Below are 27,982 nucleotides of genomic sequence, written 5' to 3'. Positions count from 1 at the left end.
CTGAAAGAAGTACAGATAGACATAAAATTTAACTTTCCTGAAATGATATATTTTCATAATCTGTGTTAATGGAAGTAGCTCATCTGTGTTTTTATGTAAATGTATAGATTCTTGTTTTTAAAAAAGCATACTAAGTAATTTACTTTGTTACCCTGAAAGATCACTGATTTTATTGGTGAAGAAAGTCTCTCCACCAATTCAGATGATAATTCATCAGTGTTTTGAAGTTGGCACCAAAACATACTATATGAGGAGGGAGTGATGAGACTGACAAGGAACTTTTTTGCATTTAGCTCAAGCTGTTCCTTGGACAAGGACAAAAACAAACATTCTGTCTTTAGGACTGAAATCAAAGCTTTTCCATTTGGTTATGATCTATGAGAAACTTACATATTCTTGCTTTATAGAAATCAGGATCATCTCTATGCCATGGTAAGGCATTAAATTAAGACTTTATGTAAGATTTAGAATCATATCCTATTTTCTGCTTATATAAAAATGAGAGGGAAATAAGACATTATAATGGATAGATTGAATACCTTGGAATCAGAAAGACCTGTATTCAAGTCCTATTTCTAAAATATACTAGCTTTGTGACCAGAGCCATGAAATGATTTTAAGGGGCTAAGAAAACTCTACACGACTATAAGGAGAAAATAAATTGACCATTTGCATTCATGGAGCAAATTTCCATACTGAGAATTCACCTTACAAATTAAATTATGTGTCAGGAATTCACCACCCCCCTCAAAAAAAGAATTTTTTAATATAATACAGTATAATATTTTGAGAATTTAATTGGTACTATCCACAGAAGAATAAAAATGAAGTTTGATTATAGTAGCCAGACTCTAGTGGAGATTTTAGCTATGGCTTTAAAGAAAAAGATATAGGGCTTATGGCAACAGCAGGGATAGACTTCTCAGGTCCATTTTCAGAGTTCATCAACTAAAATAAAATTAATTAAGTAGGGTACTGATAACCTTCAATTGAAGTAAGAAAAGGTGGAAATCACACGAATAAAGAGATCAATTAAAACCTGTTTTTGAATAGAGTTTAGTAATAGTATGTCACTCACTGTGATATGACATAGTTTAAGTCAAATTGCTAAAATACTAATGAATAATTTATGCTATTAGGTATCACTGCAATGCCTTACTTTTTAATATTTGCTTTTATGTTGCATTTATTTATGAATAGACCAATTTCCTAACTAGTGAGTCTACCCAAATACCAAAAGTTTAAAAAGGAAAAAAAAGTTCAGAAAAACTAACCAATACATCTGCCACATTTGACAGCACATGCAATATCCTACACCTGTAGTCTCCTACTTTCTCAGTGAAGAGAATGAGGAATATTGCCTCAAATCTTTTCAGGGGCTAAACTTGGCTATTATAATTGTATTCCATTGTATTTTATTGTTCCTTCCATTTACATTGTACTCATTGTATATGTTGCTTTCTTGGTTTGCTTAATTCGGCATAAATTTATTCTCAGCAAATTGTTTACCTTCTCTTAGATTCAGTTTCCTCATTTCTAAAATGAAATGGTTGGACCTTATAGCCTAAGGTCCCTTTTATTGCAACATTTATGATCTTTAAAGTCTTCCCATGTTTATCTGAAGTATTTGGATTCACTGTTTCTAAAAATATAGTACAGTGTTCCATTACTGTCATGCGTTAGAGTTTATTTAGCCATTCCCTCTTTCATTGGGTAATGTTTTCTCTTTATTGCTACCATAAAATCTGTTGCTATGAAAGTTTTGGGGTGTGTGTGTGTATCTTTATAAACAGAAGAACCTTATATTTTTTGGTGACAAAATCAAAATTCTTCAAATGCGCTATTATGAGGCATTCAAAAAGTATAGTAGATTGAGCAGTGAACCTAGAGCCAGGAAGACCTGAGTTCAAATCTAACCTTAAACTCTTACTATTGTAAGAAAATAATGGGATTTGGCAGATATGCAAAGGCCCCACCTGAGATTAATTTAGAATTGATTGAATTGTGAGACAGATTGAGAGTGATTGACTTTGCTGATTAACCTACTTAAAATTAATTCAATTAAAGCCACACCTTGCTGAATCATAAGAAGGAGTGTTCTCAGAGGCTGCGGACTATGACATCAACACAAGAACACCCTTAAGTCCAATGAACCAATGGATTTGAAGACGCGAACCAATCAGCTTGAAACAGTTTGTAAAGACCACCTCTCCTCTGGACCTATAAAAAGCCTCCACACTCAGTTTGCTCCAATAGTTCATGGTTGAAGCAGGCTCATGGTGGAAGACTTGAGGAGGAACCAGACCAGGCTGGAACTCTAGGCTAGATAGGCCTTTTCTTAACTTTCTGAATTCCAGATGTTCTCTTTTTACTAATACCTGGTATGCTTTAGTAAATGCTTAATGCCCAAAGACTGGTGCTAAAGCTTCTAATTTAAAGTAACCACACATTTAGATTTTAAATATCACACCATGTAAACTTTACTTTTCTCCAGTCTTAGTTTCCTCATGTGCAAAATGCTGAGATACCATATGTAAAGTGTTTTGCAAAGTCAAAGTGACTTGCTTGAGGTTGCATTGCTGGTACACTCAAAGTTAGGATTTGAATCCAGGCATTATGACTTCAGAGGCAGTGGTCTTTCCATTTTACCAGTTGGACTCATGCAATGAATAGGTTCTGCATAGGGAAAATGGGAACTTAGGCTAATCTCTATGCTGTTATTTATAACTTGTGCTTCCCAAGGTAAGGAAAATCAAGTTTTCTGGGCATCAGTTCATTTATCTTATAAAATTGGGGATTTGAATTACAACTTATTTGGCTTAAAATACTATATTTCTCTTACTGATGGCCTGTGTGTTAACTTATACTTTGGGCTCATTGATAGGATGGGAGATCAGTCAGAATGACATATACACATGCATGTATACATATATATACATACGTGTTATATACACGTATTTGTGTATATACATACGTAACACATGCATGCATGTACAAATGTGTGTTATATTCACATATACATATACATATACAGGTATTTTCAGTTTACATATTATATATGTCTATGTGTATTTTCATGTGTTGTCATACATGCACCTGGGTGTAACCTATACATACATATGTATATCATCATATTTCTATTATTTTATATTATATATTGCATATATTCCTATTGATATACATGTTGTCTCCCTCCACTAGACTACAAGTCAGTTTCACTTTTGTCTTTGCTTTCCCAACTCCTAGCATAGTACTTAGAAGTTCATAAATGCTTATTCATTGGTTGATTAATTAATTGTTTGATAAAAAAAATAGGAGAGTTATTTATTTGCTGATTGGTGTTTCTGACGGAAGGCAGCAGCAACTGTGGAAGTCAGAGAATGCCTTTAGTAGAAGGATTTAAGGAAACTAGATATTGTCAGAGAGAGAAATGAAGAGGAAGCATATTCTTGAAACAGGGCAATGCCAAAGCACAGAGGTAAGATACGGTGGACTAAGTATGAGAACCCGCAGCATGGCCAGGATTTTTTCTGGACTGTGGTGCACATGGAAAGGAGTAATATGCAATAAGGATAGAAAGTTAGATTGATGTCAGATTATAAATGGTTTAAAATATGAGAGGAGTTTGATCCTAGAGGTAAAGTGAGCCACTAGGGTTTTGTGAGGAGAAGAATGAGATGGTAAAATCTGTACTTTATGGGAAACACATCCGTTTGACAGCTGTAGGAAGTCTGGATTGGAGAGGGAGGAGATCTGAGTTAGGAAGGCCATTTTGGAAGCTATTGTGCCTGACAGGCTTCATGTTCCCCCATTCCTAACATAAGGTCTCAGGCTGCTGGGGGCTATTACCATAACAGGGCCTCAGATTACATAGTCAGATACAAGTAAGTATACAAACAGCTACTCCCTGGACTACTAGGCAGCCAAGATGAACAGATTTCCCTTCAACTAAATGTTCTGGGTATGTGAATTGGCTGCTGGCAAATTTAACTCCCTAAGGCACTACAGAAATCTGAAGGGATGATGGAGATAGCCTTATAATAACAGGGTCCAGACACTATGTGACAGATCAAATGTACTGCACAGATGTGACCTTTCATAAAAAAAGGTGCCATTTGGCCCTCTTGCCTCAGAAATCATAAGCTCATCATGAATGTGCAGACATAATTTGGCTGCAAGACAGTAGGCTTTTGATAGCAGCAACAGTTGAACACAGAAAAATGTAGGATATTTTTAACAATAGAAATGGAAGCAAAATCTTGGGTACATCCAAATCACTCCCTGGGGATGAGCCAAATAGAACTGTCTCGAACAGGTGATAAGGAAATCTTTCTTTCTTACCCAACTCTCTCCCCACCCCTACCAAAAAGGTTTCTTTGAGTTAAAAGCTCACTTCAAGTATGTCCTGCCTTACAGGAACAACTTTTTAAAATCATTTATTTATTACAGAAGCAGTGTAGTTCAGGAGACAGGGCACTGGGCATGGAGTCAGGAGGGACTTCTTGTGTTCAAATATTACTTTCCAACTCTGAATACTTTGTCTTTCCTGACAGTATGTAAACTTCCTAAGATCAGGGGTGATTTCCTTTTGTTGTCCCCCAAGTTCATAGTCACAGCGCTTGTTGTTTACTACTTGCATGACAGTAGACAAATCTCTAAGCCTCACTTTTCCCATCTATAACTTTCTTGCCATAATAAATTAAGAAAAATACTTTTTAAACATTAAAACACAATATAAATACCTGTTATTTGATCACCTTTAGAGTTACATATTATGATTCTAATTATACTTGTTTCTTGAAGTCCTCAATACTTTTAAGTTATATTTGTTTTATTATTAAAATTAATAGCTATTAAAGGATAGATATCACAAATTGCCATACATACATGCAGTTGTAAGCATTTCTGCAAAAGACTAATAGGAGTATAGCTCAAAAATGAAGAGACCTTTGAGGTGAATTAATCTAACAATCCCATTTTATAGATGTACAAGTTGAGGCCTCAGAAAAATAAGTAATTTGACCAAGGTCACAAAGATAATTGGAGGAGGAATGATCCGAACCCAGGTCTACAAGCTCCAGAGACAATGTTTTTTTCACCATGAAGTTATTAACATCAATTTAAATTTTTTTTTTTAAGTTTTAGTATTTTCTTTTCTTTTCCTTTTTTTTTTTTTTTGCCGGGCAATTGGGGTTAAGTGACTTGCCCAGGGTCACACAGCTAGTAAGTGTTAAGTGTCTGAGGTCGGATTTGAACTCAGGTCCTCGTGACTCCAGGGCCAGTGCTTTATCCACTGAGCCCTCTAGCTGCCCCAACATCAATTTAAATTTGAGATAATTTTTGAAGTCAATATAAGCAACAGGATTATTTTATATTTTCCTAAAGAATTCATCCTATTTTTAGTCATTGAAGATTATATAAAAGGTAAAAATCAAATAAAGGAGAAAAAAATTAGAATTTTGACCTCAGTACCCACTTAGAATACAGTAAAAAGAGTAAAAGAGAGATTTGTTTGAGTACCTAGCTCTCCCTCCCACTTTTACCTTCCTTTCTCCCTTCTCTGTTTGCCACAAGATTAGATCCTTGAAGCAGAGCTGATGTTGTCTTAAAAGATCTTAGGAGATAATGACAGGGCAGAAGGCTTTCCATCTGGCCTAGTGGCTTTCTATAGTATGGGAAAGACTGGCATAATTGACTAGTGTTTCAATCAACATTGTGAGTAATAAGGCCATCTAAAAAGAAAAGCCTTGTGGGGGGCACACCTATTAGTGATGAAGCTTCCCTTTTTCCAGATAAATTCTGTGATATTTCAGAGTCAGAGACAAGTATAAGAAAAAGAAAAGAGGGTTAATGTGGGATGAAGGAGGGGGTAAGGAGAGTGAAGCACATAAGGAATGGTTGATCTGCTTAATGGTCTTTAGGAATATGCCCATCTTGCATGCCGTGCTCATGACCGAGCCAGCATACATATATGAATGTACGTTCATAACAATGTATGCATTTATGTATGTATGTGTCAATATGTTTGCAATTATGTTTTTCTAGATTTGTCTTCAGTGTGAGAAGATTTTTCAAGTGTGAAATTGTAGCATCATCAAGTTCAACTCCAAATAAGGACACCAGCTTCTTTCTTTTTATGGGAAAAGATGGCATACAGCATACCAAACATATTTCTCCAGAAAATGCTTTCCTATAATTCATTTTTTATGGAGAATTTTTGATCACATTAAATCTATTATATATTATGCAGCAATATTTCATGTTGGATTTTTATTAGCAGTAGAAAGAAAACTCATACTTTTAAGAGATCCTCCAGGCACTGAATTTTTATTCACTTGGGATCTCAGGAGGTCACGTTAGAAGAAGTATACTAGTAGTGCAATTCATAAGTGATCATATGATCCTAGGCCTGACTGCCTCTTGCTCCCAGCTGATCAGTTTTGTGTAAATTTATAATCTACTACCATGTCTATGAGACAAATTCTATGAGTATATATTTAATTTTCTATGAAATGGGAAAAATCAAGATTCCTTTATCAGTGTTTTTCCTGATTTTAAAAAGAAGCTCAAAAGAAATCAAAGTATAAATGTTTAAAAAATTAATTTTCCCTTAAAAAATGTTCAAACAATATGAGAAGTCCTATTACCTACTATGTGATTCTTTTCTGTTCCTCCTTGGAGGAGAGCTATAATAAATCTATAAATTTTCTATTGGAATTCTTCCACTTCTCTCATGAATCAAAAAAATCTTAGATACTAGAAATCATAAAGTTTGTCCCAGCATTAAATATACCCATTCTTACTCTCTTCCCCAAATATCTCTGGTGTTTGAAATATGTGTCTATTAAAAGATAAAAATGTATCTCTTCATATGGTGAGTAGTTTTTCAGATGTTAATTTGTGGATGAGATTACACAGACTTTATCAAGAATATACATTACCAAAAAAAAAAAAAAGAATACTACATTACTCAGACAGGTATTTGTAAACTAGAAATATTGGGTACAATAAAATCCACATTTCTTTTTTAATAGGCCATTATTTTATTTAATTGATTTAACAAATTTGTTTTTGTTTTTACTCCATAGAGGTTTTCTAATGTATCTCTCCTCTCCTTACTCCACAGAGATTCATGCCTTGTAATAAATTATTTTTAAAAGAAACAGAGGAAGAGAAAAAAAAATTCCATAAAACCCATCAACATATAAAAAAAAATAGTCATCATATGCAGTGTTACACATCTGTGGTTCCCAACCTCTGTAGAAGATCAGGAGAATATCTTCTATGTCTCTTCTTTGGGGCCAACAATACTATTTGTCATTTTGCAAAATCGGTTTTTCAATTGTTTTGCAGGTGTTGTCTTTCCATTTAAATAGTTGTAGTCATTGCCTATGTAGTTTTCTAGTTTGTGGTTACTTTACTTTGTATCAGTTCATTCAGTCCATGGTTTTTCTGTATTCTCTGAAGTTTATATTTCTGTAAATGTATGTCTCTGAAATCTTTCCCAGTTTCTCTGTATTCTTCAAGTCCATCATTTGTTATGTCACAGTAATATCCCATTACATTCATGAACACAATTTGCTCAGATATTTATTCTCCTTTTGACAGCTATCTCCTTTGTTTATCTTGCTTTGCTACCATAAAGAGTGCTGGTATGAATGGCCTGGTATCTGTGGGGCTTTATTTATATCGGTGATATCCTTTGGGTATTTACCTAGCAGTGGAATCTTTGGGGTATGGTATGGTATGGTATGGTATGGTAGCAAATTCACCTGAAAGTCAGTGCAAGACTTATTTTCTTATACCTTCTATAATTTCTTCTTAAACTTTTTAAATTACAATGATACCACCATAGATGCCTTGTAGTCTTACACATCTCCTGCAGCCTTGTAAATTCAGTTCCCACTATACTAGCCTAAATGAATGAGGTAGGTACTGTCTCTCTCAGATTTTTGTATTCTCAAGTCTGAGTTAGTCTCTCAAACTGCACTATCTGCTTTGGAATCTTAAAAGAGCAAGATGTTTCACTCAATTGTCACCCCTCACTGATTCAGGGAGATTTTTTTTTCTTTTCTTCTTCTGAGTACTTTAAATCACCTTTAATCTAAAAGACATGAACATAGTAATGCTCTCTTTATTTTCAACAATTCAATTCAACAACATATATTACATGAACACTATGTGCAAGGCATATTTTGAAGTAAACAATTCAATCTCAGAAGTAATGTGTTAAGTTTTATTTCATATAACTTTTAAAAATCACCATGACTACAACTCACCAAAGTGAGTTCACCATGAATGAAGTATGTACAGTTCATTTCTATAGTGACCCAATTATCACATTTACATAACAGAGTAGAAATGATCTGCCCAGACTGGTCCAAGTTCAAAGATCTGCTTAGAACTAATTCCAGTCAAGTACTGTGCTTGATTTTCTTTGACTTGAGCTAAGACCTTTCCTCTCTACATAGAGCTCTCATCATGGCCTTTTTTCATAGGATCATGAGACTTCAGAACTGAACTTGGAATCTGGATTGAAAGTGAAAGTGTTTAATTTCATACTACAGAATGCTTAGTATCATATTCAGAATAATTTTGGAAGAGTAACGGAATATATTAATGACTGAACAATCTGAGCCCAATAGTAACATGGTAAGAATGCTAAATCTAGAGTCAACAGATTGTTGAGTATGAATCCTGGTTCTGCTTCATGTTTGACCTTGGGCAAGTCACTTATGTATCAGCCTCAATTTCCTCATTGGGAAAATAAGGGAGTTGGAATAGATGAACCCTAATGCCCCTTGCAGCTTTAGATCATTGACTCTATGAGCATATGTGATCATCCTAACTATTTTCTGATAATTAATTTATAATTTTGAAAAGCTTGAAAGCCAGTTGATCATTGTGGAAATTTATTCTTTTCCTCATCTGACTTTCTCTAATCTCTCCATTCTACTTTTATTTTTCATTCTGAGTTACACAAATAAGCACAATAAGGATATTTTAGGAGATTCTGCAATGATTAAATACATGTGAAAAAGAACCATTTTCAATGTTCTTGTTTTATTTTAAAAAATAGCCCCCAAATGTCTGCAATAGTAGTTATAATTTTAGATAGGGATTTGCTTATGTTTGTATTTCTTTTTGAAGGGGATTAAGGAAGAAAAGGATTGCAAAGATTACTCAAAACTTGGATCCTCTCCATATAAATATCACAAAGATCATGGTACATTGTGAAATATTATAAGTGACTGTAGTTTAGTTTTACTGCCAAAGGTGTTTTACAGTTAAGATTTTCTAGAAATATGCAGTGATGAAGATGTAAAAAAAAAAAAGGAGAGGTATAACAGAAATAGCAAGAGAGAAAGATTCAAATAAGGAATCTTAGCAAATCCCACAGAAGCTCCTCAGTAAAGACATAAAAATAAAGTTTATTTTAATGGGAAGCTATACATTTTAACAGATCAAAATAGTTTTGTTAATGCTGATTAAGGTCCTTCTAGTGAAAGCTATGTTGGTTTTTTTCCCAGTAGAGATGTATGGCTGTGAAAATTGGACACACACAAAAAAGCGGAGCACTACAGAATTGACTCTTTCAAATTGTCATGCTGGAGAAGACTTTTGAGAGTCCCTTGGACAGCAAGGAGAGCAAATCAGTCAATACTTAAAGACAATTCAGGCTATTCACTGAAATACAGAAGCTAAAGATTAAATGTTTTAGCCATTTAATGAGGAGTCAGGACTCAGTGGAAAACACCCTTCTGTTGGGAAAGTTTGAAGGCAAAAGGAAAAGGGGATAACAGAGGATAAGCTGAATAGATAGCACTGTGGAAACAATGAATATGAACTTGGATAGACTTTTAGAGATAGTGGAGAAAAGAAAGGGCCTGGTGTGCTATGGTCTATGAAATCACAAAGAGTCAAACATGAGTGAACAATGATAGACAGATAGATAGGTAGGTAGGTAGGTAGGTAAGGAGGTAGGAGAAAGAGAAAATAGTATTTTATATATATATATATATATATATATATAAAGAGAGAGAGAGAGAGAGAGAGAGAGAGAGAGAGAGAGAGAGAGAGAGAGAGAGAGAATATGTAGAATAAAGGAATTCCAAAGAATCACTGGATCTTAGAGTCTGAAGGATAACTTGGCAGTTATCTGGACCAATAGTGACTAAATCAGATAGAAACATGGGACCCTAAACTGTATATAAGGATCCCCGTGGAACAGATACTGACCTAGAAAACTACATTTTAACATCATCTGTGTTTTATTATATTTGTGTTTATTTTGTTTGATATTTTCGAATTGTATTTTAATCTGGCTAGGAAGTATTGAGGGCAGCCATGTGGTCTAGGTTGGATGTTTCACAGCTTTGATCTAGCCCAATCCAGATCTGAACAAGAATCCTTTCTATAAAATCCCCAGCAAACAATCATGAAACTATTGCTTGAACACCTACAATAAAGGAAAATTCATTTGCCCTCAAGGAAGCCTATTTTATGTTTAGATGACCAAATTTATTGAAGTTTTTATTTCCTTTTTATATTAAGGCTAAATTTGTCTCTATATAAATTCTATCATTTGCTCCCAGTTAAATGTATTTTCAGCTATCATTCATATAAGATTTTTATTATCTCATTTTTTTTTTTTTGGTGAGGCAATTGGGGTTAAGTGACTTGCCCAGGGTCACATAGCTAGTAAGTATCATGTGTCTGAGGCCAGATTTGAACCCAGGTCCTCCTGATTCCAGGGCCAGTGCTCTCTATCCACTGTGCCACCTAGCTGCCCCTTTATTATCTAATTAAGTATGCACAATATAAAAACATGAAAAAGATTTACATGAACTGATACAAAATGAAGCAAGCAGAACCAAGTACATGCTATACACAAACATCATTGGACATCAGAGCTCAGACTAAATACAATGACAGATCTTGGTTCCAGAGCACCAACAATAAATCATATTTCCCTCCTCTGGGGAGAACTGCTGTGTGTGTGTGTGTGTGTGGTTGTTGTCCTTCATACTTAAAGAGGACAAACATGATATCACTATGTCAGGATACAGTATGTCCCATTGTGGCTAATCACACCAGTAATAACTTGAAAGGTTCTACTACAGGATGGGCCCAAATAGTCCATATGAACATTTGGAGTGGAGATGTCTAAATTTGCTTATCTCATGTTTCTTTAGAGAAACATATATATATATATATATATATATATATATATATATATATATATATATAGAGAGAGAGAGAGAGAGAGAGAGAGAGAGAGAGAGAGAGACACACACACACACACACACATACACTTATGTATGTAAGAATGTATTTGCATATATCTGTGTGTATATATATAAACATGTGTATACTGTTTGACCATGGAAAAGGCATTCAGCTTGTCAATGACCGCAGGCAAATTTTCAATTTAGCCAAGTTGGTGATTTCCATTAGTGGAAGAAGTTTGCATAGTAGGAGGTTCCTACCCTTATGAAATCATAGATTCAGATCCCTGCCCCCTTAAAAAAGTCATCATAGCAAATCACCTTAAATTGCAGACATCATCAACATAGAAAAGCCTGTCAATAGGGTGTAAAGAACCATTCACCAAATGACAAAATCTTAGTCCTGGAGGGGATCTCCAATCTGAACTTAATAGAAGTTAACTTAATAACTTAATATAAGTTATATCAGTACTAGCATTCTCCAACAGTATCCCCTATAAGTAGTAATCTAGCCTTTTCATGGGGATCTCAAGTGAGGAGAAACTCATTACCCCCTGAGGCAAGACATTCTTTGTTTGAAGAGCTCTATTAGGAAGTTGTTTCTTAAAGTGCACTCAAATCTATGCCTCCACAGTTTCTACTGCCTTGACCATCCAATGAACTTATATTCCATCAGAATGTATAATATCATCCAAGATTTCCTCTTGCTGGAGAAGACTAACAGAGTTATCAATTTTGGACTCCGGGGATTCAAATAATGCCATGCTAAGTCCAACTTTTAATAGACCAAAATGTTAGAACAATATTGATACATGATAGATGGATAGATAGATAGATAGGCAGGCAGATAGATGTGTTGGATAGAGTTTTGGACTTAAGAGACAAGAAGAGGTCAGTTCATATTCAACCTTAGACTCTATGAGCTGTGTGACTCTAGGAAATTACTTAACATCACATTGACTCAGTTTCCTGATTTTTAAAATGGGGATAATAATAGCACCTTCCTCTTTGGGCCATTGTGGGGACTTAAAAATGAGATAATATTTGTAAAACATTCTTCAAGCCTTAAAACTAGCTTATAAAAATAGTTAGCATATAATTAATTTTACGTTTTTCAATTTTATCTGTCTGACCACCAGAATCCTACCCTTTATCCTGTCCTTATAAGCACTTGTGACAAGAATCATAATGTAAGTCCACATTTTCTACCTTGGGTGATGTACTTACTACAGTTTTCTGCCTTCCTGTTGTCACGAATCACTATTCTTTGGTTGAGAGTACTGAAGAGGGTGGTCCAATTAACTGTATGGTAGTAACATAGGTTGGTATTATCAGTTATATAGATGTTTCCTGCACTGATTTCCTTCAAAGACTGGAATTGCAAAGAGGTGATGCCTTGTTGCTTTAGGATAAGCAATGAGAGGCCACTGGAGAAAAAAATAAAAGAAAGAAATTAATGAATATTTCTAGAACATTAAATTCATTCATAAAGATCGTCACATGTTACATGCAGAAGGAATATTAATGAAATATAAAAAATGGATGAAGTTCCCAGGTTTTGTATTGGGTTTTTCTTTTTTTTTTTTTGTAAAAGAGACTTTCAAAACACACGATAATTTGTTGGAAAGCATCTTATTCAAGTAACCCAAAGGAAATTTTTTTAAAAAAAATTACTAAGATGGCATGACCACTGGGGCAGCTAGATGGCGCAGTAGATAGAGCAGTGGCCTTGGAGTCAGGAGTACCTGAGTTCAAATCCAGCCTCAGACACTTAACACTTACTAGCTGTGTGACTCTGGGCAAGTCACTTAACCCCAACTGCCTCACTAAAAAAAAAAAAAAAAAAGATGGCATGACCACTATTAGTCTAAACAACATTATTTTTCCATCTTTGTATTCCCACTACCTAGTGCAGGGTTTTGCACACAGCAGGCACTTAACAAATTAAATTACTCAGACTATTTTGAGCCAAACAAAACCTGAAACTCCCAATAAGACACAGAACCGACTGGCTTCATGCTAGTCTTAGGGATATTTGCTGCATGTGGTCTGTTGGCACCTTCAGAATGAACTTGGAATAAGCTGGCTCTATGTGAATTCTCAGAAAAGACAAGAATGGAGTAATGCTTGAGATCACCCCTTAAAGATATTAGTTATGGACAGTTTTCTTATACTGGAACTTTGACAGGAAACTACAAATTGCTAAACAAAAGCATTTAGATAAGTTATCTTTCACTCAGGAGAAAAGTTAGGAAAATAATTATAAAAAACAGATATGCTCAGAAGCCTCCACCATGAAATTGACCATGGTAAATTACCATAAGAACTGGCCTAGGAAATCTACCAAGACTGAAAGCTGGCTGAGCAAGTATGAGTAGGAGGGGCAATGGTATTCTGCAGCATTCTACAGAAAGTATGTGGTATTCATGTTTCTGACCTTACTTCCGTTTTTCACAATAAGCTGTCTCACATATTCATGGCTTTACATGGGCCATCTTCCATACTTGGAATGTATTCCCTTCCTTCCTTTAAAATGCAACTCAGATATCATCTTCTGCATGAAGACTTTCCTGATCTCTTAATTTCCAAAGCCCCTTTCATGTTCTCTTCTATTTAACTACTTTACAGATGTATATATGTTTATATTATCTTTATATTTCTGAAGACAATTTTATAAATATATTTTCCCTCATTACAATGTAAATTAATTAAAGGAGAGATTATTTAGCTCCATTGCCTAGCAAATTATGTGCCACATAGTAGGTTCTTTTTTTTTTTTTTTTTTTTTAGGCAATGGGGGTTAAGTGACTTGCCCAGGGTCACACAGCTAGTGTCAAGTGTCTGAGGCCGGATTTGAACTCAGGTACTCCTGACTCCAGGGTCAGTGCTTTATCCACTGTGCCATCTAGCTGCCCCACAACATAGTAGGTTCTTAATAGCTATTGATCAATTTAAACAACATTTTTAAGAAATCTGTGGAATTTCAAAATCATCTGCTCCTCAATGAGATTTTCTTAAGGGCAGGATATCTTGAAAGCATCTTCTATATATTTTCATCTTCCATAGTTATTAGGACCAGACCATATATAAATAGACCATTTTATAGTTCCTATTAGACATGTATATACACACCTCCCACAGTATCCCATCCCCAAATATACACACACATAAAATGCATGTTGAATAGCTGTTCATTTTCCGAAAGGAAGATGCTAACTAATTTGATCCCTTACTTTGTTATTGCTATGATAACATTAAGAGTTACTCTAAAATATATAGGTGATAAACATAATGCATATAGAATTAATTGGATTATAAACTGTACCTCAGTGATTAAAATATTCTGATGATCATGGAAAGAAGATGAACCATAAGGAATGGGATGTAAGTTTTAGAAATCAAGAAATGTGATGAAATGAAATTGAAACACTAAAAACGCATATGGCCTAAAAGTTTCCCTCAAAATTCAATAAATCTTACTATAACAAAAACAAGTCTTATTTCAAGGACATTTTTATCATTCTCCAATTTTTCTTTTTTTGGGGTGAAGGGATTTATGTTTCTTTTTTGTCACTTGAAAAATAATTTTTGTTACAGTGTTACCAACCAATAGATATTATTTAATTATTTAGTAAAATATTTTATATCTAGTTTGTTTTTATTTTTTACAAATGATAATTTAATATGGCAATAATTATCTACAAGAAAAACAGGTCATTTAGAGATGAATAGCAATATGACATTCAGTATGAAATCATTGTTACTTTTCTCAATCTGCTAGAGGTACTGAGTGTTATTATATCAGCAGAATGTTTTGCCTGATTGATAGCATTTGGTTCAACTGAGAGTCAGCATTAATGGCATATATCATCCAGATGGATTGTTTCCATTGACTATTATTTTTCATTATGTTGGCTTACTTTTTAGTCTTTCCTATCAACTTTTGTACAAATATAACACTTTTGTCAGTGAACTTTGAAAGTTATTTTTTTCTGTGAAATTTTGGTAGGGAAAATTCAGTTACCATTTTCCATAATTTTGTATCTTGGAAAACCCCACAGGCTAGTTCAAAATTCCCCGCCTCAAGTTCACAAGTTAATATCTATGTCTAGTAGTATGCACAAGTAAAACCCAAGGTAAGAAGAAACCCCTAAAATATTAGCACTTGGTTATTTGAACCATGTGGTTAATCCTTCCAACAGTAGAGATCTCAGACTATCTCAATCATCCTCCATGACTTCCACCCATGTTCTAACATTTTACCATTATAATACCTGTCTTTTCCAGATTTTCTTTTCCTTATGTGTATACCTAATGAGCATGGAATTTGTCCCCCAGCTAGCCTTCCCCTTCCCATTCTTACTTCATGGACAGCCTGTCTCTTTTATTTTCCCATCATCCATTTCTCTAATAACTTCCTTACCACTTAATATCCTGAATAATTCTTCATATGTAATGTGTTGAAACATACTCACATCCATTACATTCCATTCTGTTAGAAATCTTTGGCCGAGTATTTCAATTACTGATGTAGTGTGCTAGTTAAAATCTATCCCCTAGATTTATTGAACTCTGCTTTGATCTCACTGTCATACACTATGTACATGAAGACCCATCAGCTGGTAAAGTAACTAACTACTCAAATACTATCACTGCAATTCTTGATCCAAATGTCAGCACCAATGGGTAACTGTCACCCAAATATATCTTTTGAGGATGATGAAATATGATGAAAAGGAAGGTTGAAATTTGTGGCTTATATTCTATATTTTCAACTCAGCAAAAGTACTATATTATTTTAAATGATTTAGGGCACTGAAAATTCAAGAGTCATATTCCCTACATTCTGTAGTCCATCATTTATGGCATGTTTTTCATTAGGAGTTTTATCTCCAGGATGGAAAATGGAAAAGTTGGTATTTCTAGAGAAGTGAAATCAATGAGACCAAGAGATTTCTAATATTTTACATGAGCCTTTAAGAAATGTATCTACTGCTAGTGAACTCTGAGAATTCTACAGACTAAAACATAGATATTGAACACGTACCTATATAGTACTCTTCCACCAATGGTGACCAGGTTAGAAAAGACACTGAAATCTGTCATGTTTGGGGGCCAAGACTGTATGTTCAAGAAACCTGAGGAAGATAAGGGCAAAAAGAAATGTCAGTATCTCATTGTCTTATTCATGGTGAATCCTTCAGATCTTGAAACATGACAGGATCACCTTATGTTGAAGGAACATGATGGGCATATGAGAAAACCTACAGATAGGTCAAGAGCATTTCTGTTTGGCAACTATGTCATTCCAATAATGGGATTTTTCAGCAACTCAAGGGGTTCAGAATTGCATTCATACTTTCTGTGCTGGAATGCATATCTAATGAGGGGAAGAAAAAAGTGCAAAATGTCAGCTTCTGATGCAAATGTTTTCAGAAAGATAAGATTTGGACTTCAACTGTCAGCATAATGTGGTAGATAATAGGTTGGTCTTAATGTAAGCAATACCTGGGAATGAATTCTTCTTTGATCACTAACTCTTTGAAGTCTTAACTTTTGTGTGCCTCAACCTCCTCACATATCTATTTCACTGTCATGTGGTAAAGGATCCAACTGAATGATGTTTATAAGGCTTACTATAGGCTTTAGTGTACTCCACAAATGTTATTATCACCATCATTGTTAATAATAATTTTAATAGGAGGGGCAGCCAGGTGGATTCAGGAGGACCTGAATCAAATCTGGTCTCAGACACTTGACATTTACTAGCTGTGTGGCCCTGGTCAAGTCACTTAACCCTTATTGCCTTGTAAAAAAAAATAAATTAAATTAAAATAATAGTTTTAATGATAATTGTTCCTCAGCCAGGCGGCTCAGTGGATAGAGCACCAGCCTTGAAGTCAGGAAGACCTGAGTTCAATTCCAGCCTCTGACTCTTACTGGCTGTGTGATCCTGGGCAAGTGACTTAACCCTGACTGCTAATACTACTACAAATAACAACAACCCCTAATTTGATGTCTTCTAACCCCTAATTTGAGGTCTAAAAATTGAAGTCTCCCAGGTTCTGAGGAGTATTATAGTTTCAGAGTGGTATGGTAAAGAGATTTAATGGACTTGGGTAAGAAAGACTGTTCTTAAGTTCTAGCTTTCCTGTAAGAAGTGAACTTGGACATGACGTTTATATTCTTTGAGGCTCACTTTCCTCACTTGTAAGCTGGGGGCATAATATCTGCTCCATCTATCTCACTGTTTTGAAGATCAAATGAGATATGTTCAAGTCCCTTGAAAAGTGTTGATTACTATGCAAATGTGAGGAACTATGACAAAGATGATGGGTGAGGATGATGAAATGCTATACTTTTGCCATATCATCAAAAACATAATACATCTGTATTTGTTATATTAAGTAACAAAATATTACAAAAATGTTATTTGGGTATGAGAAGCATTTGGTACTTGCAATACACAATAATTTAAAATTTTGCCATCATTTTCCCCCTTTGCAGAGATTTTCAAAAGGTATGCACAAGATTAGATATTTGCAGACCTTTATGAAAAATGTCATGATTTTGAGTTCATATTTATTTTGAGAATATCTGATTAGAACATTGTATGTATTTTAAATAAAACCCACCACAGAATAAAAATTGTTTTGCATTATAACTCTCTCCATAGTTACCTGTTATCTCTCTGACTGTTCGGAAGATGTTCAATTTCTCGGGATCCATGGCTTCAATTGCATTGTAAGGATCCCTAAAAGATGAGTAAATTCTCAGTGAATGACTTGAGAATAAGTTAGTATAGTTCTATCACATTGAGAGTTAAGGTTGCTAAAACCAAGTTTTTCCATATAACTTGAACATATCCTGTAAGGTGTCGTGGACACTCTTTGTAGTCACTATCATAATCCTGAGAGGTTTGTTGTTGTTGTTTATTTTAATCGTACATTCTAAGACTTCTGGGGCAAAAGGCTTTTTGGGGAGGCTTCAAAAAACTAAATTTGGACAATTTCACATATGTTCATGAGTGCCAATGTGACACAGAAGAAAAAGATCCAGATCTGAAATGTGCTTCAGATTCAAGTCTGAGCTTTGCCATGCTTGCTAGCCATATGATCTTGGATAATTCATTTGATCTCCCCGGGTCTCAGGTTGCTCATGTTTCAAATGAGATAGTTGTTAAGACGTCATTTTAAAAATCCTTCCCAACTCTAAAATTCTTGATCAATTACTAAAACAAATTGGGCTGTCTCCTTGTCTACATTTTCTCTAGAAATCAAATATGGTAGAAAAATTATATATTCTCTGTAAAATCTTATATCAGATCTAGAAGGGAAGTGTTATATAAAATTATGTCTGTGCTTTAATAATGGTGAGGGAAATTAGCTATTTACGACCTCAGGTATGATGCAGATGGCTAATCAACCCCATTAATTAACAATTAATTACTATAAATCAATGCATCTGGGTTTCTATATTTCTTTGGGATGAAGCTCTCTTTTTATCTATTAGAACAAATATTTTATTAGGAAAAAATAAGACTCTTCTCACCATGAAATATTCTTTGCAGAGGTAGTTCCGTTCCTATTCAGCTAAGTACTCATATTCTAACTAAAACTATGTTACCGGATACCACTAAGTAACCTTGAACAGGCATCATTTGTGTCCATTTGTATTTATAATACATGTCAAAGTACAGGGCAAGTGAAAACAAAATGAAATTTAACCAAAGTTTATGCACCCAAATAAACAATTATTTTATTTAAGATTTCACCTTTTTGGGGCAGCTAGGTGGCGCAGCGGATAGAGCACCAGCCCTGGAGTCAGAAGGACCTGAGTTCAAATCCAGCCTCAGACACTTGACATTTACTAGCTGTGTGACCCTGGGCAAGTCACTTAACCCCATTGCCCCGCAAAAAATAAACAAACAAACAAACAAATAAATAAATAAGATTTTACCTTTTTCTAGATAGTAAAGGCATGTCTATTATTAATGCTATTGATCTATGGATATTATTGCCATTTTAAAAATAAGTAGAAGGTTTTTTTTAATTTTATAATCAGAAATTAACCTAAAAAAACCTCTTAAAAATTCCAACTTAGGAAACTAGCTGGTCTTGAAAACATAATTAACCATGATAAAATCATTAAGCCAAGTATAAACACACTGTAGCATCAAATACATTTTCTTATTAAAAAAAAAACAAAAACAAACAAACAAAAAACCCAAAAAACTATACATGGCACTATAGGTAAGCCAGGCTAATGGTTGTGGTGTTTTGATACTCATTTCAAAGGGCCTGAGAGTGAGTTTACTTTTGTAGTCTAATTCCTGGAAAAGAGCATTTCATGATTAATGACCCTGTCCTTTTGATATTTCCTCTTTAACAACAGCACTTCATATTGTCCCCTGCAAATGTCTATGTAATGCTTCCCTCTAATACTAGGTTAACAAGTTCTGGTAAAGGAGCTTCAAAAAATGATTCTGCCAAGATTGGCAGATACATGGAAAATGTTTCCTGTAACTCAGTCACATATCACAGATCACTGTTTTTTTTTTTTTATCATGAACTATTTCTATTTCCCCAGATATCAAAAAAGGTACTCAAAAATTATTTTCTTGACTCCTTCCCTATTACAATAAGTAGGTACTAACAAAATATTAAATTCAGGTTGAACAAGAGAGCAAACAGGCTAAACCAATCCTTTATGCTGCTAAAATAATTGACAGCAACTACTTGCATGTAGAAGACTTTTATACCTTCAAATTTTAAACTAAGTTTTCAACTTACACACATCTATGGAGTTATTCTTTTGTAGGATAATGTAGTACACTGACTTGCTTATGGAATGTTCAACATTCAGTAGAGGCCTTGATAAATGGGGTTAATTCTAAACTTTACAGTGAACATTTCTAGGTTGCCAGAATTTAAATGAATTCTGGAATGTTAGCATAAAGCTCAGCAATCTCAAGAGATTGAATATAATTCATTTGGCTATTCATGGTTCTTATACAAAAAGTAACATTTCTATTCACAAACTTTTAAAAAGTAACATCTGACTATCTCATGAAACCCAAAAAGTATTTTCTCCCCATAAAGTGTGTTCAGAGTTAAATTAATAGGTGTTCTAAAGATACGGTGTCAGCTTGCTATTCTGTACATGACCTCATAGCATGCCACTGGGACTCAAGATAAAGTTTAAACATAAGTTAAAATATGGTAAACATGTAGATTTTTATGTTCAATTCTAATCATGCTCAATGTTTACAAATGTGAAATATTATTTCCTATTAGTTCTCTATCACCATAATTTTGGAACATCAGGCTCCCCATTTTTACCTGTCCCTTACTGATAATTTCCCAAAGTGATGTATTTTGATAGCATTTTCCCAGTTTAATCCAACATACAGAAACAGTATCAAATTTGGCGGCGGGGGGGTGCAGCTAGGTGGTACAGTGGATAAAGCACCAGCCCTGGATTCAGGAAGACATGAGTTCAAATCCGGCCTCAGACACTGACACTAGCTGTGTGACCCTGGGCAAGTCACTTAACCCCCGTTGTCCCGCAAAACAAAACAAAACAAAACAAAATTTGGCAGAAGGGGAAAGAAATGTTGTCACTTTTTTTTTTAACTTAAAATAGTGAAGCATTGCCAGTGGTCCCCATATTAGATGAGGTATAATGAATCCCTTTTTTAGCCCCTGTTTTCCTGTAGGTTGTACAAGCCAATTAACCTTTGTGAGCCTCAGTTTGCCTAACAGAAATTAAGATTTAAGTCCTTGATAATTTGTGGAGCAATTTAAAGTCCTTTTGAGAAAACTTGTTTCAGATATGTATCATCTTATTCCATTTTAATATGACTTTGTTCTTCTTGTTATAGTTCATAGAAGCCCCTTAGCTATTTTAACCAAGCTACATGATCTTATTAAAAACTGGTTAGTAGCTTATTGAGGGTAATTAGAGTAAAATAGTTGATTGAGGTGCTAGGATTTTTCAATTTGTACTTTCCTTTATTTTTCACCTTTTAAAAATAATTAAAATAGATTTTTTTTTGGCAAGTAAAGGAATCAGCCCCTGAGATGCATTCATGTCAATATTATTTTCTCTCAAGATGACAGGAAAGGGCTTCAGAAAATACAGGTTGGGCTTATCATTGTGGCAAGAAAATGGGAGGGTGGGATGAGAGAAAGTAGAGTCAATTTTTTTATGCCAGGAAAATATTAGATGCAGTTTTTTTTAGATACATGTTTCTATTAATTTTCACTTCAATTCTTCAGGCATAATAGCTATAATTAAATACTGACAGTACTTGGAGTGACAACTAAGACTCATGAAATCTCTATTTAAGAAATATTGTCATCATAAGAGTCACTTGGCTTTAATTTGGTATTTGAAATTCTAGAAAATGTTTGCTACTCAATGTGTGGTGCTGAAAACTGGATGTTGTTTTTTTTAATCCAATGTCCTAAGAAGACAATTGCAATTTCAACATGAAATCCAGAAAGAACTTAACTTAAAAAAAAAAAAAAGATCAGGAGATGGTTTAGGGTTTTATTTCTAATTCATGACCCAGATTGACCTTGAGACACGTATTTTAAGGCCATTTTTAAGTCCTCTTGCTCTACCTAAATTGATAAGAAGGATTGATTCTATTAGCATGTGGAAAAACTGCCCTTCTCATACACCAAATTATATTTATGTGAATGTGTGGCACTCCTGCTTCATAATACAGCATCCCTTGAATGAGTGTTTCTACTTCTATTAAGTTGCTTCCCATATATAGGATAAATCCTTTGTGGAAAATTGTTGGGAGAATGTGGGCAAAAGTCACACAGGATGGATGGATATAAATAGGTTGAGTATCACTGGACAGAATATTCAACTCAATGAGAGCACACTTTCTTTTTCTTTCCATGCTGAGTACTAATCGACTACTATACATGGTTATACATATGATTATGCATTTATGGAACAAAGATAAATAGAATTTCTTGGATGATAATGTATGATCATGTATGGTCAATGTAAGGCAGGGGTTCTTAATCATTTTATATATATATATATATATATATATATATATATATATTAGATAGATAGATAGATAGATAGATATATTAGATACTTTTGGCATTCTGGTGAAGCTTATGGACCCCTTCTTAGAAGATGATAGATAGATAGATAGACAGATATAAATATAAAGATATATAGATACATGCAAAATATATGTAAGTGTGTATGTATATGTACATATGTATACATCTGCATACATATATGTACATACATATATATGATAATAGAAGGAAATGCTGAATTGCATTTAGATGTTAATAATGCAATTTTCCCCATCCTAGTTCATAGATTCCCATGGACAGATTGAGAATTCGGGGTTCTAGCATAAGAAGCCATGATTTAAGCAATCTAGTCAATAGAATCCCTACCTTTCTCAAAATAAAGCAGATTTCTTGAATACCACTCATTAAAGTGTCTTACTTCTAAAACTTTCTCCCTTAGTTGAGTGGCCTTCATACCATGGGAATGAAAATGAAGAATAAGATAGAATTCCCTGTAGGCTAACTCTGCTGATTAATCACCAGAATGTCATGTAAAAAAAAAAAATAACAAATTAAACTTGTTTTCCAGTGTTCGCTAATGCAGATGGAGTAGAGCTAATTCCATTTAATATTTTCAAGTGTCAACACATACCATGATATAGATGGATATGTCTTTTAAGCTATTTTAATCCAATATACAGGAGGAAATTTCTGTTCAATCCCTAATCACACTGTGAATATAATTAAAAATAGAGAGATGTCGTCATTGTTCTACATGTTATATTTCCGGTTATATGGGGGGGGGGGATTCAATATAGACATCCAAACAGCTTTTAAAACTTATTCCAGCATGTAATATATGAACCTTATAAAATATTTTAAGCAACAGAAGTATTTTATATACCAACACACACAGTTGTTGCACAGAGAAACATAATTGCTTTTTTTCTAATGTTTCTTCTGATCTTACCTGGACAATATTTATTTGTAATATGTTACATCCATTTTATTATGATAAGTGTGATTCATGTGCAAAGTAAAACTTTCAATTGTTAATTGTGAGTTGGTTTATTTAACTGTAGCATGTGGCACTAATATGTTGGGATTGAGCAATAATATAAACAAATAGATCTAGAAGTATAAGATCAGTTGTTTTCCCAGATAAAACCAGCAGGTGGTTCTATAATGAAGGATCACAGACACTGTTTCTCTTGTATGTTCTAAAACTGAAATTCATCAAACAGACCAGGTTCAATACTTATTGCTTACTAAGAGAAAGACAGGGGCAGGGAGCAGAGAGAGAGAGAGAGAGAGAGAGAGAGAGAGAGAGAGAGAGAGAGAGAGAGAGAGAGAGAGAGAGAGAGAGAGAGAAACTGAAGTATAAAGTGATTGTTAAGTAGAAACATTAGAATCACTCCTTCCTGAAAAGAATAGATTGGCATTTCAGCTTCAAGAAACTTACACATTTTAGAAATTTAGAGATTTATTGATTTACATAATTATGCACTGTTCAACTAGTAATTTGAACACTGTTTTCTTACATGTATGTGTGTGTTTTGTCTAAAATTATGCAATATTTTCTGAAAATTATTCTTTTGGGAAACCATCAGCATTGTGCTCAAAGTTTAGATGAAATTCACAATCTGCTCTCCCCCTCATCTTTTTTTTTTTTACTTGTGAATCACCAAACTTTAAATTATGGATACCTTTTCAAACCTTCAGCTTTCCTCTCTTATTAATTAACATTGAATATTTTCATAGATCATGATTAGGAATGATGGTTGTCAGTGATGAAGTGGAAAATTAAGAAAACTCAGAAAAAAAACTATCCATATTTAAACCAAGTTCTTGTTTTTTTAAACATAGAATGAAAGATGTTTTTTAAACTATGCCTTCCTATTCCTCCAAGTCAGAAGCATATTGTCTACCCATGGGCCCCATCTCAGTACTCATCGTGGAAGGTTTGACCTACTCCATTTTCAACTTGGGCAGGTTTGCCCCTCCCCCCATCCCCCAATTCATTTCCATTGACTCACAATATTAGTTCTGGACTTAATATAGATGATCAATGAGCTTAGTACCCTGCAGCTATGAACTCCTAAACTCAAGCGGTTTAGCAAATCCAGTTTCCCCCAGTGGCAGGGATTACATATATGTTCCCTCACACCAGACGGATCCACCCATTTTTTTTTTAAACTAGAAGGGGCCTCAATAGCCATCTAGTAAATCCAGAACTGAAAAGATATCCCTACTATAATATATCCTAGAAGTGGCCATTTAGCCTCTCCTTGAAGATCATCAGTGAAGAGAGGTGGTTCCTTTCCAGTTTGGAGCATTTCCCTAATTATTAGAAAGTTTTTCCCTGACACTGTCTATATTTGACACTTTGGGATTTCTGGGTGTTACTTCTGGTTTTGTCCTCCAGACTCAAAGAGAAGTAGTGTAATCTCTCTGCCACATGATATCCCATGCACCGCCCCACCCCCACCCCCCAAAAAAAAGAAAGAAAGAAAGAAAAACAAAAAACTTATTTGACCTTTATTCCCAGCCCCCCCCCCCCCAGTAAAGGAAAAAAAAAGAACAGAATGAAGTTTTAGTACTGACCCATGAATACCAGTGACAAGGAAGATCAAATTCCCATTGATCTTCGTACAGTTTATGAACTTGTCAATGTTGCTGGAATCCACAGTCTGAGCAGACATCAGAGTTCCTGTGCCAATGCCATCACATGCTGTATATTTTTTAAAAAATGATAGGAAAAATATAAAACTGCAGTTTTCAATAAGTAGTTATTCCAATTCTCATTGTTTTTATTAGTATTGACAATCATACATTTGAGTTTTAAGTAGAAACAAGTCCCCATCAAATATCTGAACTTAAAATCAACTGACATCTTGCTGTGAGTTATACTTATTTCAATGAGCTACAATTTTGTCAATGTGGGTATTCTCATGAACACAAATTAAACCCCCGTCAATGACTTAAGAGTTCTTAAGAGTTGTTCCACTAAAAATATTTGTCATTTTGTACCTCTTCTGGGGATGACACTCTATGAACTTGGGGTGATTCTCAAAAAAATCTGTCAAACAGTAAGCCTACTATGTGCAAGATATATTGCTAAGTGATAGAAATAAAAATGTAAAGAAGGAAACTATTCCTATTCTCAACAGACATGCAGTCTATGATTGTGCTCAAAGGTATTCCAGGTTACATGGACTGGCCAAGTGTGTCTCATTGGCATAGTCTTCAAGAACAGGGGTCAGAGAAAGACATTCAAACAGTATGTCAGTGGAGATTGAACTAAATACTCACATATACGCATATACACCTATTCTTCCTACTTGGTTTCTTTAGGGCAATAAGTCTGAGTTGTCATTTACCTCCCCCCTCTAATGTTCCATGAATGTTATTTTTTTCATGGTTTATTTTAAGACTTTCCTTTCTCCTCATACTCCATCTCCCACATCTGAGTCTTTACAAGTGGGATTTTCTGTTTGGAATATATACATTCTTTATTTTTGTCTCATAGAATCTCTCTTTCTTAATACAAGAATTGCCTTCTGCATGAAGTCTTTTCTGATTCCTCAAAATCTCCCTAATGTTTTTATGAGAGGCAGCAAGGCACAGTAGATGCAAAAGACCATGATTCAAGGTGCACCTCTGAAATGTACTGGTTCTGTAATTCCAGGAAGTCACTTAATTAGAATGGGTTTCTCTATACAGGAGGTGTCCATGCTAATAAAATAACAGGTCCAGTACCTCTCTATATTTATTCTCTTTATATTGATTCTGTATAAACTTGTTCTTTCCATTGCTGCTTGCAAGTTCCTTGATAATAGGCACTGTTTTATTCTTTTTATTTTTATCACAAGCATCTAACAGAGTCCCTAAACATAGAAAATACACAAAAAATGCTTAATGATTGATTGAATTCCCCACCTGCTCTTAAAAATACATTTTATTAATTGTTTTGTTTTAACATTGCTAAAATTTTCACCAGCATCCCTGTTTCCCCTACAAGAAAGCCATCCCATATAAAGATGTTTAAAAATAAAAAGGAAAAAGAGGGGAAAATGAGTAAATCAATCAATAAAATGGAAAAAGAATCGAAAATACCTGAAATATTCCACACTAGTGGATAATTCTCCTCTACAAATGAGTTGGGACTTTCCACTTTTGATGTCTCCTTAGTTCGAATCTTGGCCTTTCCCATTTAACAAAACTTTGTCTAGTCTTCAAGGTTCAGATAAATCCTACTTCCACTGACTATTGGGAATCTACTTGGATTGGAAATTGGGACATTTGGTGCTAATATAATGCAAATGTCTTATTTACCTAACTAAAATAGAACACTCCTGCACAGGCAGGAGCCATGTTCAATTTGTGTATGTGTTTGTGCCTTACAGATAGTCAGAGATCAAGAAATATGTGCTGATAATGAAATAGTAACATTTATTTATATACATAATGAGTGTGTACAATTGAGGCTTAGAAACTGTAGAATTCAGTACAATTTATAGATTGATTTATCTGCTTTCTCTATAACTTATTTTCCAAGTATGTGGGTCATTTTGCCCCATTAGATTGTGAGCTTTTTGAGGATAGGGAACTATATTTTACCTTTTGTTTCTTTTTAGCACAGTACCTGCGGTAATTAGACTTTTGACAATATGTTAAAGGTACAGAATATCATTTCCCTTTATGTTTTGTGAAATTAATTCACACACACACACACACACACACACACACACCTTCTTTATATTGAATGATTTGGGAGATATAATCTTATCTCCAGGTTCTTTCTAGAAGTACCACAGCCATAACCTACCTTTAGGACAAATGTCAGTACAAGGTTTACACATTTTAATCCCATTTTCTTCAACCTCCATTTTGGAACTAGGACAAGCACGTACACAAGAACTGGAGTCTACCACAAAGTTATCTGCAAGGGAAAAGTAAAACGTTCAGTCAGAGTGTTTGCTTAGGTTTGAGGAGGGAGTTGTTCAGGTATCTGGAAGTGACCATGTAAACAATGAAGTGCATGACTTTTCTCTTATAATAGTTTCCTACTTTTCCATTTATGCTGATCAAGCACTATATCTGGAGTCAGAAACATCTGAGTTCAGATCTGGCCTTGGATACATAATATCTGAGTGAGCTTAGGCAAGTCACTTGAGATCTTCCAGCCTCAATGTACTCGTCTAAAAATAGGGATTACTATAGCACTTCTCAACGATGTTGTGTGAATAATATAATATTTTCAAAGTGTTTTGCAAGCTTTGATGCACTAAAGATGATGATGATAACAATGGTGATGATGGTGAGCAAACTTTTAGTCAAAGGGGGGGGAGGGAGGAATGGGGGAGAGAGAGAGAGACAGACAGACAGACAGACAGACAGACAGACAGGCAGACAGGGGGAGAGGGAGAGAAGTGCACTGTTTTTATATACTCGTCTAAGAAAAGGAAGTAGAGATGGCTGCTAATTGTTTGTTTTTTGGTTTTGTTTAACTGTGATTTTTTTCTGATCCCACATACCCTAAGAGCCCCCAGGACAGTGTAAATTTCTTTTTACAGGCTTAATAAACTACATGACATTTAGTTTGTGTTTTCCTGCAGTTCTACTTCATTTTATGTAGTGATGCAAGTTTAAAATCTAGAAGTGCTTGGAGTTATTTTGAAACACAAATGAAGCTTACAT

The 27,982-nt window shown here is 34.6% G+C and overlaps 1 protein-coding gene across 3 annotated transcripts in view; it reads right to left on the bottom strand.

Moving 5' to 3' along the window:
- The window catches only part of ERBB4 (erb-b2 receptor tyrosine kinase 4), a 1,387,693-nt gene that overhangs the window by 373,520 nt on the left and 986,191 nt on the right, over nt 1–27,982 (bottom strand). For all 3 annotated transcript variants that reach the window (XM_043992847.1, XM_043992848.1, XM_043992846.1), the window contains exons 8-12: nt 27,111–27,224; nt 24,887–25,013; nt 17,909–17,982; nt 16,276–16,366; nt 12,456–12,655 (exon numbers count right to left, since the gene is read on the bottom strand). In XM_043992847.1, coding sequence (XP_043848782.1) covers nt 12,456–12,655; nt 16,276–16,366; nt 17,909–17,982; nt 24,887–25,013; nt 27,111–27,224 — 606 coding nt within the window. The remainder of the gene's footprint in view (nt 1–12,455; nt 12,656–16,275; nt 16,367–17,908; nt 17,983–24,886; nt 25,014–27,110; nt 27,225–27,982) is intronic.

This window comes from Dromiciops gliroides, chromosome 3 (genome assembly GCF_019393635.1).
Source record: "Dromiciops gliroides isolate mDroGli1 chromosome 3, mDroGli1.pri, whole genome shotgun sequence".
Classification (NCBI taxonomy): domain Eukaryota; kingdom Metazoa; phylum Chordata; class Mammalia; order Microbiotheria; family Microbiotheriidae; genus Dromiciops; species Dromiciops gliroides.
Note: the sequence above shows the minus strand (reverse complement) of the source record. Positions and strands in the feature narration are given on the sequence as shown.